At 42.1% G+C, this 13,986-nt stretch overlaps 1 protein-coding gene across 2 annotated transcripts in view; it reads right to left on the bottom strand.

The window, feature by feature from the left end:
- Positions 1 to 4,009: 4,009 nt before the first annotated feature.
- The window catches only part of megf8 (multiple EGF-like-domains 8), a 146,594-nt gene continuing 136,617 nt past the window's right edge, over positions 4,010 to 13,986 (bottom strand). For both annotated transcript variants that reach the window (XM_060900158.1, XM_060900159.1), the window contains 2 exons: positions 10,864 to 10,996; positions 4,010 to 7,247 (listed from right to left, as the gene is read on the bottom strand). In XM_060900158.1, the coding sequence (XP_060756141.1) occupies positions 5,787 to 7,247; positions 10,864 to 10,996 (1,594 nt within the window). In that variant the 3' untranslated portion in view covers positions 4,010 to 5,786. The remainder of the gene's footprint in view (positions 7,248 to 10,863; positions 10,997 to 13,986) is intronic.

The raw sequence follows: 13,986 nt of genomic DNA, 5'->3' as shown, positions 1-13,986 counted from the left end.
TAATGGATGGATGGATATATACATGTTTCAGAGCAATAAAGACAAAATCTTTCTCAGGGAAGGCCTTCCTTCTTTCAGCAAGACAATGCCAAACCACTTTCTGCACATATTAAAACTGCATGGCTGTGTAGTAAAAGAGTCTGGGTGCTAAACTGGTCTGCTGCAGTACAGACCTGTCTCCCATTTAAAACATTTGGTGCATTATGAAGCGCAAAATACAACAAAGGAGACCCCGAACTGTTGAGCAACTGAAATTGTATATCAGGCAAGAATGGGACAACTTTTCTCTTTCAAAACTACAGCAATTGTTCTCCTCAGTTCCCAAACGTTTACAGAGTGGTGTTAAAAGTAGAGGTGATGCAACACAGTGGTAAACGTGCCCCTGTCCCAACTTTTTTGACACAGAGATCGGTGGATCAGGGTCTCTTGATTATATGGGGGGTCTTGAGAAGTACCAAGTGTTTGGTTTATATTTGAGTGAAAATGTTACCGCTGTGGATGTATATACAGTATTTTCCAACCTACAAAGATGAGAATTTTTCAGTAAATGATTGAGTTTTTTTTATGCTAGCAAAATTGTTTCTGAACACAGCTAATATGAGATAGGTTAGCTGTGTGATAGGACAGCTGTGCATTTCCCGTTTGGGTTCAACTTGATATAGGGTTGTTTTACAATCAAGGTACAAAGTTTGTGTCACAGGGGTCCAAAATTCAAATTGATTCAAACTGGTTCTTGTACCAGTTTTTAAGTGAAGGACAAGTTAAAGAACAGATTTTAGGTAATTTTTTGACATGTGTATGGTAGTTTTGTGTAATCTGCTATAAGATGGGAGAAACAAATGAAATGATTCTCGGAGAGGACATTTTTTTTGACAATTCAGAATCCACTACTTCCGTAGTGCTTTTAAATATAAGGCTGTAAGCTTTGTGTTAGTTGTCTCTAATATTTATGTGTCAATATCTTGACCACATTTTAGGATGAAAATAACCATTTTAGATGTTATTTTATATTGAAAAATTAGCTGTCTGAGAGGACATTTTTTTGACACAATTGCATACTAATTTGATCAAAATAGTCTGAAAACTTACTGACATTCAACATTAAAACTTAACTATGTTTCCAATGATATGGAACCAAATATTTGTTTTATGGTATAAAGAATGATTTAAGTGCATCCCTTTTGGAGCTACCTGTGGTCAAAAAAGCACTTTTTCTTTGTAAAACAACCCTATACTAATAGGATTGTAAAACAACCCTATACTAATATTAATGCCATCCACATTATGTAACATTAATCTTTCCCAGTGTCTGAAACCGAGATGGAAATAAAAACAGATTAAATGCAATAATGCCATCATTAGCTAATTGCCTGTAGCCTATCGATAACTCGGCTCCCTTAACTTTTCTCATAATTCCTTTTGAGATCCCGATCTTATTACAAGATCTTTTCTCATAATTATTAGATCATTTCTTGTAATGATGAGATAGAAACTCAGAATTACAATGTAAGGTGTCTAATTTTTTTTTCCTTTTGTAAACGCAGTGCACTTCCATATGAAACCGCGTAACACAGTATTAAGTGTCTGAGTTACAAGACTAGTTTAGTGGCAAATTCAGCTTGGTCTGACCAACTACCAGTTGACAAATATCAAGCTAAACTGGTCAAACTAAACTGGTAGACCATCTTTGTTGATCTACATATTAAGATGTCTTGTCAAGGGCACAGTTGTATTTTGCACATTCATATATTCATGTTATTTAGGTATGGCCAAAAGTTTATGGACAAATGACCACCACCCCACCAACTGTTGCCACCCAATTATATAGGATGTCTTTGTATGCTGTAGCATTACAATTTCCCTTCACTGGATCTAAGGGACCCAAATTAAGGTTTTTCACCCACGTGACCAAGTCATGTGATGCATCGTTAGGCTGCCATTTTGGACGTCACGGCTCGAATCAGTTTGAATGCGAGGAAGGCGACAAACGAAAAACAAAAGAAAAAGGAGCGAGATGCAGAAAACACCTTCACTATCCAGCGACGTAGGGCATTTACAGGGCGAGCAGAGGGAGAGGTATTTGCAAAAATTGAGGTTAGCAGGCTTGGAGAACAACGTTTACCTGCTTCCACCAGGATTGTTCACTGACGTACGGAAGTACACGAAGCCCTCATCTTTACCTGACTTCGGCCCACATGATCTGTATACCTATGTCGTTAAAAACCCATCGCCATACACAGGTATTGATCTGAAAGCGTATAAGAGTTTGGATGCCTACAAATATTTTGTCAGGCTGGGTAACATGCCTACATCAGCGGGTCGTCCCTGGAGCCGGTGGTCGCCATCTTATTACAGCTAAGGTTTGTTCACATTTTCATTTACTTTCGGTCCTCAGGATAAACAAAATGTTATTAAATGTCATTGAAATAACTTCTTAGTCTGTTGAGACATGGCCCGTTATAAATTTGCTGTTACCAGGCAATGACCAAGAACTGTATTATTAGGGTCGGTGTCTGTGTTGTAGCAGTGTACTAGCAGCTAGCTGTTAGCACTAGCTAATGTCAACAACATAGTAGCTAGTATGTTACTGTAGCAATGTTTACGTTCAGTCATTTGGATGACTGTTAAAACCTTTCAGTCTCAAGTTTTTCCTTTACTGTATTTACTAGTTTACTGTAATTATGATCCGGCAGCTATTTACACTGGATCCGGTGTAAATAGCTGCCGGATCATAATTACAGTAAACTAGTAAATACAGTAAAGGAAAAACTTGAGACTGAAAGGTTTTAACAGTCATCCAAATAACTGAACGTAAACATTGCTACAGTAACATACTAGCTACTATGTTGTTGACATTAGCTAGCCTGACCTTCAAAATGGCGGACACCGGGGCGTCACGTGACCCTGTGACGTCAGGTGAAATACCTCAATATGTTCCAGCATAACAATGCCCCTGTGCATGAAGACATAGTTTGCCAAGGTTGGTGTGGAAGAACTCAGCTGGCCTGCACAGAGGCCTGACCTTAGCATCACTGAACACCTTTGCAATAAACTGGAGTGCCAATTGCGCCCCAGGCCTCCTCACCCCACAACAGTGCTTGATCTCATTAATACTCTTGTGGCTGAATGATGATGAAATGATGAAAGATATAGATAACCAAGTGACATAGCTACTATGACACATTTTTAAAAAGCAGACTACTATTACTGACCAGTGTTCACTTGTTGACAAAAATTAATTAATACTTTTTTTGTTAAATGCATTAAAAGAAATTAGAAGAAAACACACAATGCATTATAGCCAGGCTCTTGACATTTAGGATTATGGCCTCCGTTACCCTCTTTGCCACCAAGTTCAAGCTTTTATTTTGAAAATGAAATAAACACATTGCATTGTGGGAATGCGGTTATGACAGCTCAGGTTGCATCGTTGGAAATCGGCCAAAGCAGGACATCATTAGGGTGTACAGTATCTTTGGTATACTGAAAATATTCAAATTTATTTCAGTTTATTTCAACTTCGATTATTTTTTAACAATAGCAATAGTATTGTGAAAAATATTTAAATAACTGTGCTTATGACAACCGACTGCAATCCCCCAAACATTAGACATGCCAAAGTCTTGTTTGCTTTGGGTTCTGCTGTCTGAGGAAGATAAACCAGGTTCTGACTGGGAGAAGTAGTGTTGCATTGCTGAAACTTCTGTCTCAGTTGTTTGATGATTCCATAATATCACATTAGAGGCATTTAGCAGACACTCTTATCCAGAGTGTTGTACAAGTTCACCAGTTTTTTACCTCTGAAGTGGGAGGAAGCCCACACAGACATGGGGAGAACATGCAAACTCCACACAGAAAGGCCCCCCATCAGCTGCGAGATTTGAACCCGGAACCTTCTTGCTACGAGGAGACAGTGCTAAGCACTGCACCACCATGCACATGAACATGCAACTTCATGCAAAATTTCTGAAACTTAAAAATAAATCAAGCTCAACATTACAAGATTAACCACTATTAGTTAAAGTTTAATAGGGTCAAACTGGTATATACACAGAATGCATGAGCAGAATACATAGCATCCACATATTTCGAGACATCTGTACAGGTTTTGGTCTTCAACTCCTTCTACATACTTTTTTTTTTTATTACAGCACCAAAATAAATCCAGGACAGTTATATTTTGACATTGGAATTGAATCGTCAGCCCAGGCTGTTGCTGCTTGAGGTTCTTGAGGCATTTTTACAAGGTGCAACACAGTTATATATGAGTGTACAGCTTTTCATCATTAAACATTCATTCATTCGTTAACAGTAACCGCTTTATCCCAGTCAGGGTCACCATGAATCCGGAGCATATCCCAGAAACACGTCAGAGACTAACCCTGGATGGAATGCCAGTCCATTGCAGGACATCACACACAAACAAATAATTCACAGCTAGGGCGAATTTAGTGTCACCAATGTTTTTGGATAGTGAGCGGGAACCCATGTGGAGAATATGCAAACCTCCACACGCACAATAACCTCAACTACTCGATTCAATGTCTTTAAGCTAGGATATTTCTGAACTTCTAGAAAAAGTCACACAAACTTCAAACAAAGGAAATACTGACAAAGTCTTGTCCTGATCTTAACGTTTTTCATTGTATTGTTCATTCCATTAAGCTGCAGAATACAATTTGGATTTAATTCAATACTTTCCAGTAAGAAGCCCTTTTCTGACAATTATTAAACCATTAGAAATAAATACTGTTCAGTAAACAAAATCTAGCTGGATTAAAATGCGTGATTGCATCGACCATTTCTTAAATAGTATTAAATATTAAAGCATGTCCATTACTGTACACTCTAACATTGACCATTGGAGCATTGACCAGCTAGCAGGTGCTACCTTCATTTGTAGGTCATGACTTATTATAGCGCACCAGTCAACATAAATCCCATTACAATTAGAAGCCAAAATCTGCTAAAAACACAAAGCAAAATGATTATCGCAACAAACTGTTTAAATACCATGAGTGGGAAAACTGCGGAAACGCTAAAATGCAATTTTTGCCAGGATAAATATGTGTAAAACTAACCACATGGCTCACTATTCAACAGAGCTGCAGCCTTAAACCATTGTTTCTGTTCATTTGAATCTATTCAGAGTAAATTGTCTGTTGATTAAATATTTCATTCGTTTCAGACCCAACTGCCCCATTTTAGGAGATAGTCGTTTTTTTTTTCTAATTCAGTTGAACCAGCTGCAATGATCTTCTTGTAAATGGCAGTTCAGATTGTCAGAGTTTTAAAGCACATTTTGCTTCTGTAACCAGGCAGTCATTCTCAATGGTCAATAACACAGTGAGAACGTCAATCCAAAGTCTTTGTCTGTGACAGGGTGCGTCACTTCAACTTCTTCATGGTGTATATAGGACAAAGGGAGGCTGCAGCAACAAAACATGTAGTGCATTTCCTAAATGCAGCCGCCAAGCTCACAGGAAGCTTTCCACAAAGGGCAGAAGATAAATCATTAAAGATGCTTAATACTTAAGAATGTATATGTACAAGAATAAACATCTATTCCGCATAACCTGTTCCACTGTTTCAATAAATACATCTCTTATAAAACACCCACAGGCATTCTTCAAGTAGCTTGGACCTTTCAAGAACGTTCACTTCTGAGATTTCAGAAACTGTCCATCCTGCTGCTCCGTTCTCTTATACATGGTATTAATTTAGCCATCCCCCACTTGAAATTCCCATCTGCCCATTGCTCGCTCTCCCACCTTTCCTCCTGCTCTTCACATGGCCATTGTGGTAAGGTGTTGGTGGCCCAGGATGCCCTTTCTGCCAACGCCAACCCCCGGATGTGTGCCTGCTCCCCCGTGCCCACAGTATTCCTGCAGGTTCTGTCTCAGGGTGACCAGGGCAGAGCCCAGACAGGCTCGGTTAGGTGCCAGGATACCGCCAGGCAGCTGGAAAAGGACAGTGGCAACTCCTGCCATACCATCGTCAGTGGGCTCCAGGGTGATGGGTCCCACCTTGAAGGAGGAGTAGGAGAAGCCCAAGAGCTGTGAGAGGAAGGGGTCAGAGCGGCAGAACTGCTGGTAGCTGCTGTGCGAAGCTGGATGGTGGTGGTGATGGTGTGATGTTGGATTGGTGGCAGAGCTGGGAACATATTGATGCGTATTCAAGTAATGCAAGGAAAGGTGCTGCCCGCTGTTACCTCCGCCGAGGGCAGGGTAGTGGTGATGGTGGCGAGTCACACCAGGATCATGCTTGTAGGACGGAACTCCAGGTCTTCCTCGACTGACCATGCCACCTATTTTGCCTGTCCTAACATGCGCCAGTGAGACGGCGCTTCCTCCTCCAGCTGACGGCAAATAGATGAGCTGCGGCTCATCAGGCTCCAAGTAGACGGTGAGCTTGGCAAAGGGGCGCGAAGCCATCTTGGTCATCTCTTGAATGTGACGCCGCTGTTCACGCCTGAAATCCAGGAACTGCTTGACCTTCCAGAGCAGCACGCACACAGACAGGAAGAGGAAGAAGCAGGAAAAGAAGACGGAGAAGAAAACAAAGAGGTCTATGTGCGCCTGGTCCTGGCGCAGGAAAAGCAGGCCTTGCGACTCTCCACCATGGCTTTCTGTACCAACACCACGCAGCGCGATGAAGAAGCGGCTGGATTTGAGCGAGTGCACTTCATGTGGAAAGGTGATGACAACACGATCACGCACACCACGCACAATCAGCACCGTCTGTGGCTTCCAGACTGTGATGTACGTAATGAGGCCCTCTGCTCGCTCTTCACGCACTTCCCGTTCCGTACTGTGTGGTTTAGCGTGCAGACCAAGAATGGCAGAGGAAGACGAATTTGCGTTCACTTTTAACGGTGACAGCGCTAAAGGGACCTCTTTGTCTCCCCGAGTGATGGGCACGGAGGCAAGATCGTCCGCGATTTTAATAGTGTGTATACCTGTCTGGCGGTCGACATCCACGATGAAAGTGTCATGGGAATTCGACACATACACCTCCACCTCGCCGAAAGTGACATCGATCGTGACGCGAATGTCCACATTAGTGAACTTGGGCTGCGCCGCAAAAAACACCGTGCGTCCCATCGGCAGATTGCGGATATTCGGCTCGTGGAAGCAGTTGGTCTGTGATGTCGGGTCAAAGCAGCACTCGTTGTCCACATTGAACTGCCGGTAGCACTGACGGCCATTGATCGGTGTGCCGTTGAAAGCGTCTTTGCACTTAGCGCACTAGGAAAACAACAGCATTGCAGAGAAAAGGGTTTGAAATTCTTTCAACACTTCTGAAAGCGACACTTCTTCTTCTTCGGCATGTTAAGTGCTATTACGAGTTCTATCAGGTAACTAATAAAATTAAACGGTTATAAGACAAGCCTTTAAGTATGATTTTCAATGTGTGAGACACTAGGAAATGACACCAAATCATGTAGGATTTCGAAAAACGTTAAACAAATCTACATCCCAGACTGTGATTATATGTTCATGGTTGGGGAGAGAAGTGCAAATTTATACCACTGTACTGTTTTATTCTTTAAATTTCATTAAAATTAAACGTAAACATCAGGGTTCCTCCTGGGTTCTGAAAAATATTCTCCACTTTTTTCCTTGAAAAATCAAGTCGAAGAAGTATTCTTCACTTTTTCTTCACTTAGTCTGAATTTTTTCTTAGTTACCGACTTATCAAAGTGGACTTAAAGGAGAACTGAAGTCATTTTTAAACTTGCTTTATTTCTTAATTAACGTGTTATTTCAATTACGTTTTCGGTTTTAGTAACCTTATATCGTGACTCATACTGGTAGCTAATTGCAATTAAATATTATACTTATCGGCCTATTCGGTTTTTAGCCATGTTGAATTTAGTTCGTTCGGTCCACGGCAGGCGTCGCTTATCCGTGCGATCTTCACGAGACTTGTGCGAGACTTCGAAACGTGAAGCGTCAGCCAGGTGTCAGTGCCGCCATTTTGAAAACTGTTTTCCAAACGAAATCTTGCACAAAAACGAGTTTAAATGACGATTACTGACTACTTTTTTTCAAACTTTCCTGATTGCTATCAAAACAAACAAAACTTCCGGCTTGATTACGTCAGCATTCGAAAGAGGGCGCGCGCGTCTTTTGACAACGTTGTCAGATGTTGGTCGCTTTGATTTCCGCTGTACGTTTTACTTCCGTCCTACGATGTCTCGCACAGGTCTCAGCGAATCTCGTTTACGGCCATTGCTTTGACATATGGACTGATATATTACAGAGCGCATTTCAAACACTCATAACTTGCTATAGCAGCAACAGAATAGCGATCAAAAATGCATTCCTGTATTTAATAAAAGGAGATAAATAGAATTTTGATAATAAAAAAAATTTGGCTTCAGTTCTCCTTTAATACAGGTTTATACCAACCAAACTGGCACAAATCAAATATTTGTACAGACACAGCTTGGCCTCTCCATTACATATAAAATTTGGGCTCCACTCCAGACTCTAATAAGAAAGATTTGATTTTGGGCGCCCTGTACACCATCAAACTAAAATAACCCTCTTTAGTTTGAGCTTACTTAAGGTTATTTTAGCATGGAATTATTCTAAAGAGATATCAGGACTCCCTTTACTTCAACAAAAAACTTGATTTACAATTGAACAGAATCGAGAAGACTCTCGGAACAACCACCAGTGAAGGAATTCGAATTTCCTGTCAATTTAGAAGCCGAACACAGAACGATGCTGCGTTTTTCATCATACGTTCGTCACGGGGACTCAACATGCCACGCCACCTGAAACACGGAGTGCTTTAGTCGCTTGCCGACTGACAGCACTTTCACTTTGGTGTTTTTTACCGAGCACTGTACGGTATTACTGACACTGTCTGATGTGCTTGGGAACGGTCGGGGCTCTGATGCCCCTTTTCCACCAAAGCAGTTCCAGGGCTGGTTCGGGGCCAGTGCTTAGTTTGGAACCGGGTTTTCTGTTTCCACTGACAAAGAACTGGCTCTGGGGCCAGAAAAACCGGTTCCAGGCTAGCACCAACTCTCTGCTGGGCCAGAGGAAAGAACCGCTTACGTCAGCGGGAGGGGGCGGAGTTGTTAAGACCAACAACAATAACAAGACCGCGAAAGATCGCCATTTTTAAGCGATGAGAAGCAGCAGCTGTACAAACGCGAAGTCATCCATTATTATTATTGTTGTTGCTGCTTCTTCCGTGTTGTTTTTGCTTCGATATTCGCGCCAAGGTTTATGCAAACGTAGCGACGTAACTGACGTATACAGCGACGTAATGACGTGTCTCCCCTTAGCACCGTGAGCTATGGAAAAGCAAACTGGTTCTCAGCTGGCTCACAAGTTGTGAACCAGCACCAGCACTGGCCCCGAACCAGCCCTGGAACTGATTTGGTGGAAAAGGGGTATGAGTGTGCCTCCCTCATGCCTGTTTCAGCCTTTAAATCATCTTCAGTGCTTGAAGAAGCCTGAAAAACTTCACCAGCTTAGACTGCACCATTGTTTGGTTCACGCAGAGATAATTACACCACCACACCAGGCCGATTAAGACGCACTGCGGTTGGTGAAAAGCTTGGCGCTCATTTGGTCATTATGTGTGGTTGATTTTTATTGGTCACAAGCACGTGCTCATTAGGGCTGTAACGATATGCGTATCGAAATCGAAATCGCGATACGCAGAGCCACGATCCGTATCGCGATACAAGAAGGCAGAATCGCGGTACACCCTTTCAAACTTCTCCTCAGCCCAAAAACAGAGGCGCTTCCAAACTTCAATTTATGAATACTTTACTTTTTATTTAAATTACATTTTAAACTTACTTAAATTACTTTTATTTTTTTATATCTATTAGTAAGTCGTTTCTTCGCCGACCTGCGACAATCCTCTGCGAGTCACGCAACGTCCACACTCGCCACTGGCAGAGCATTCATTTCTTTTAAGCGGTTGCCATTCTGGTTGCGACGCGGGGAGCGAATCTGTAAACAAGCAGCTCATTGGCTGGCTAGGTGTGCCACAAGCCAATCACAATCACTTGACCGGAAAGGCATGCAGTGTTGCCAGATTGGGCAGGTTTAGGTGCTTTTTGGCTGGTTTTGAACATATTCTGGGGTGTAAAACGTTAGCAATATCTGGCAACACTGAAGGCATGTCTGCTTGGGCGGAAGCCTTCTGCGGCAGTTACATTTTGACACGCGAGCAATGTTTCACCATAAAAATTCCGTAATTTTCATCTGTTTTCCGCGATCACAGAAAATCATTGGCCCTATGAGAGTGAGACAGTGAGAGAGCCACCCCCCCCAAAAAAAATCTTAACGGATTTACACGATTTGGAAAAATGACTTTTTCAGAACCGAAAAAACCAGAGCTTCCGGCTCAACAGTATTATTTTGAGAAATAAAACAATCTTTGGATATACATTTGTTCATTTTTGCATACATATTACTCATTCTCTGCAGTGGTCTGAATTATTTGTTATTAAATAGTTAATGTAAGTAAGTAAATGTTAATAAGTCAAATTTACTACTTTAAAAAAACATTTTAAAAAAAATCGTGGGCGTATCGAATCGTGGGTCAAAAATCGCGATACGAATCGAATCGTGAGTTGGGTGTATCGTTACAGCCCTAGTGCTCATTGTTTACACTCTGGCTTCCCGTCGTCTCTTCACTGCGGTTGGATTTCGAGAAAAGATGATTTATGATAATGATGACGAATACATTCGTCAATGTGACGACTGCTAGTAATTTTCTCTTCGTCACTGATGGATTAGGTTCGTCAATGGTGAGCGTGACGAGCGCCAGCGGGAACCCTGAAACATTATTAATAGAGTAAAGCAAATTAATCCGACTAAGAAATACCTGTTGTCTGTAACACTCCTTGCGGTCGTTCTGTGAGCTGGTAAGACAGGATGACGTTTCCGTGTTGTTTTGACAGGGGCAGCCTGTTCCATCATGCTCATTACAAGTGTCCGCATGGCCATTACACTGACACCTACAGACACACAAACATTTGCACTGCAACAAAAACACTTCCAAGGCCTGAGGTTTGCTTTCTATGGGAGGGCTTTTGTGCTTGAAATTTAAATGCCCCATTTGCTATTTCTTTTCCCATACATGGAACAGTAAACTTCCCTAAAACGCCACATACCCCACCTCTGAGGAGATTTACAGTGAACTGTGAAATTTCATAGGAAATCCTGGCTGAAATTTTACATCATCTTTGTTGTTGAAGGTCTTGCTGTGAGTGCCTTTCACATGTTAAAGTGCATATTCTGGACCAATTTCGGTTTTTTTTTTTTTTATATGAAAGTATGTCCCTTTACACACTCATCCAGAAGGGTAATTTTGCACAAGGCCATCTGTCTACAGCAAAAAAAAAAAAAAAGACAAAACGCATCTGGAAAAATCCCAAGGGAGTCTGGAGCCAGATTCGTGACATCACCTGCGGAAGCGCCAGCAGGCTGCGAGAGCTTTGCACAGTTTCAGTGCACAGCCTGTGTAGCCCAAGCGCTCCCATTTCTCTCTCATTGCCCGGTCTTTTGGAAAACGATGAGTACTAATCCCATCAAGATTGGTGTTGCTGCACCCTCCTACGATACATCTGTTAACCATTTTAATAATTACGCGATAACGTTGAAGAAATTTGCAGAAAACTACCAGGTCGTTTTCTCATAAACCAACCAGCGCTGACGTAGGATTCAGAGGGAGGCGTCCCGCACGCGACGTCACGAAAAACAATGTTTGCCGGGAAATCCAAATGCCGAGTTTTTTCAGAGGCGGACCAATTCGCCTCAAATGGCTTGATTTCAACTGAATTTTTCTGGTATTGCGCAAGGTAAAAAAATTGCACAAAATGCAAAATGTGACAGATATTTGACCAAAGTTTAATATAAAATAGGAGAATTACATTGATCTTGCTCCTGAATTTACCCGTGATATGCACTTTAATGTGTGGCTGGGATGGTGATGGTGATGGGTGCTTGCTTTGTTCTCAAACTATAGGAGGACGTTGACTAAAAGTTAATAAAATAAAATCTTCATCCTGACAATCGATCAAGTCAAAGTCCCTCTCACGTCAGAATCTGGTCTTCCCAGGCAGTCTCCTGTCCCAATACTAACCAACTCTTTAAAGCAGATACGCAGAACCATGGCCTCACTTTTTGTTTATAAATGCCTTGAGACCTCAAGAATGGCACAGGAATAGTTTTAAGCGTGAACAATAAATCTAATATCGTAATTTTTATGATTAAAGTGATTCATACAGGTAGCGGTCTGAGTGAATGACCTTAACATCTGTGACGTCACCACAGGAAGGCTATCGGTCTCATCGCCATTTCTGCTATACTAAAACACTCATCAGAGTACGCTCGTAATCTAGAAGCCACTGCTCACTTTAGATCTATTCAGCAGATTGCTATGTGCAATGGAATCGACCCCTACAGTCTGGGAAAGAAGGATTTGTCATACAATCTCGAAAACTACCCTTCAGTCGAGTTCCCCGACATCTCGAACTATCCGGTGTTGCAGACGTCCTTCTACACCGCAAAACAGATGAAAGCGTGGAAGAGTATGGAGGCTTACAACTTTTTTGTATGTGGCTGGGTGAAGGACCTCGGGATCAAGTCGCTGCCCAATGAATCCTGTATTGTTTTTGCCCGTGTAAGTATGTTTTTTTAAGCTTTTCGTTCACGTCTTTCCAATGAAGCGCTGCACAAACAACAGTTCGCTTGATTCTCACTTGTGTTGGCTCTTATCTCTCAGGTAAATCATTCACAAAGATCATCAGAAACCCCTTTAAAGACCTGGATCTTAGTTAAACAAGACGGAGAAGTGATCACGGCGCATTGTAACTGTACGGCTGGGGAAGAATTCTGTCGCGACTTTCATGCATATGGACTTTGTGAGGAGTGAGGAGGAAACAAAGAAACAGCTGGGGACTTTAGTACTTCGTGAATTAAAAAAAAAAAAGCACCGTAAAATAACGACACATAGCTAGAAAAGTACTTGGAAAACACTAAGGACGTAGCTGAGAGGGAGATACAAACCTTTCACCAAGTGATCACTGCAAACTCGAGCATGCTTCGACTCTGCTCCTTTCGATTTCAGTGAGAGGTTCAAAAGCCGCCTTTCTCGATGTCTTTTTGTGAAATCCTGTGTTCGTTCACCCTTTTTTATTAGTTCACGGGGAACCCTGAAGAAACTTATCAGTTTCACGGTTTGATCGATTCCAACAACTGAAAACAACGCAAGCGTAAGGCATTTTTCGTGCGAGCAATGGACCTTCTCCGTACAAACGCTTTGTCAACTGAGCTTTGGAAAACCACCAGCGTAAGTTTTAAATAACTAATGAGGCGGACGTGACATCGCGTGAAACCCGAGAATTGGATGAACCTGAAAATGATGCCAGTGATCATTTGCATTTCCCTTTTCATTCTGCTGCTAAAAGCGTATCCATGCTGAAAATGGAATAGCATACTCGCATTTGGCGATTGATTTACATTTTATTTATCCATGTCTTAAATTTGCATTTTGTCAGGTACACTACTGTTCAAAAGTTTGGGGTCACTTTGAAATTTCCTTATTTTTGAAAGAAAAGCACTGTTCTTTTCAATGAAGATCACTTTAAACTAATCAGAAATACACTCTATACATTGCTAATGGGGTGGCACGGTGGTGTAGTGGTTAGCGCTGTCGCCTCACAGCAAGAAGGTCCGGGTTCGAGCCCCGTGGCCGGCGAGGGCCTTTCTGTGTGGAGTTTGCATGTTCTCCCCGTGTCCGCGTGGGTTTCCTCCGGGTGCTCCGGTTTCCCCCACAGTCCAAAGACATGCAGGTTAGGTTAACTGGTGACTCTAAATTGACTGTAGGTGTGAATGTGAGTGTGAATGGTTGTCTGTGTCTATTGCCGCTTTTCCACTACCAACGCGGCTGAGCTGGGCTGAGCCGTGCCGTGCTGAGTTGGGCTGAGTCGAGCTGAGTGGGGCT

Source organism: Neoarius graeffei, chromosome 19 (genome assembly GCF_027579695.1).
Source record: "Neoarius graeffei isolate fNeoGra1 chromosome 19, fNeoGra1.pri, whole genome shotgun sequence".
NCBI classification, from domain to species: domain Eukaryota; kingdom Metazoa; phylum Chordata; class Actinopteri; order Siluriformes; family Ariidae; genus Neoarius; species Neoarius graeffei.
Note: the sequence above shows the minus strand (reverse complement) of the source record. Positions and strands in the feature narration are given on the sequence as shown.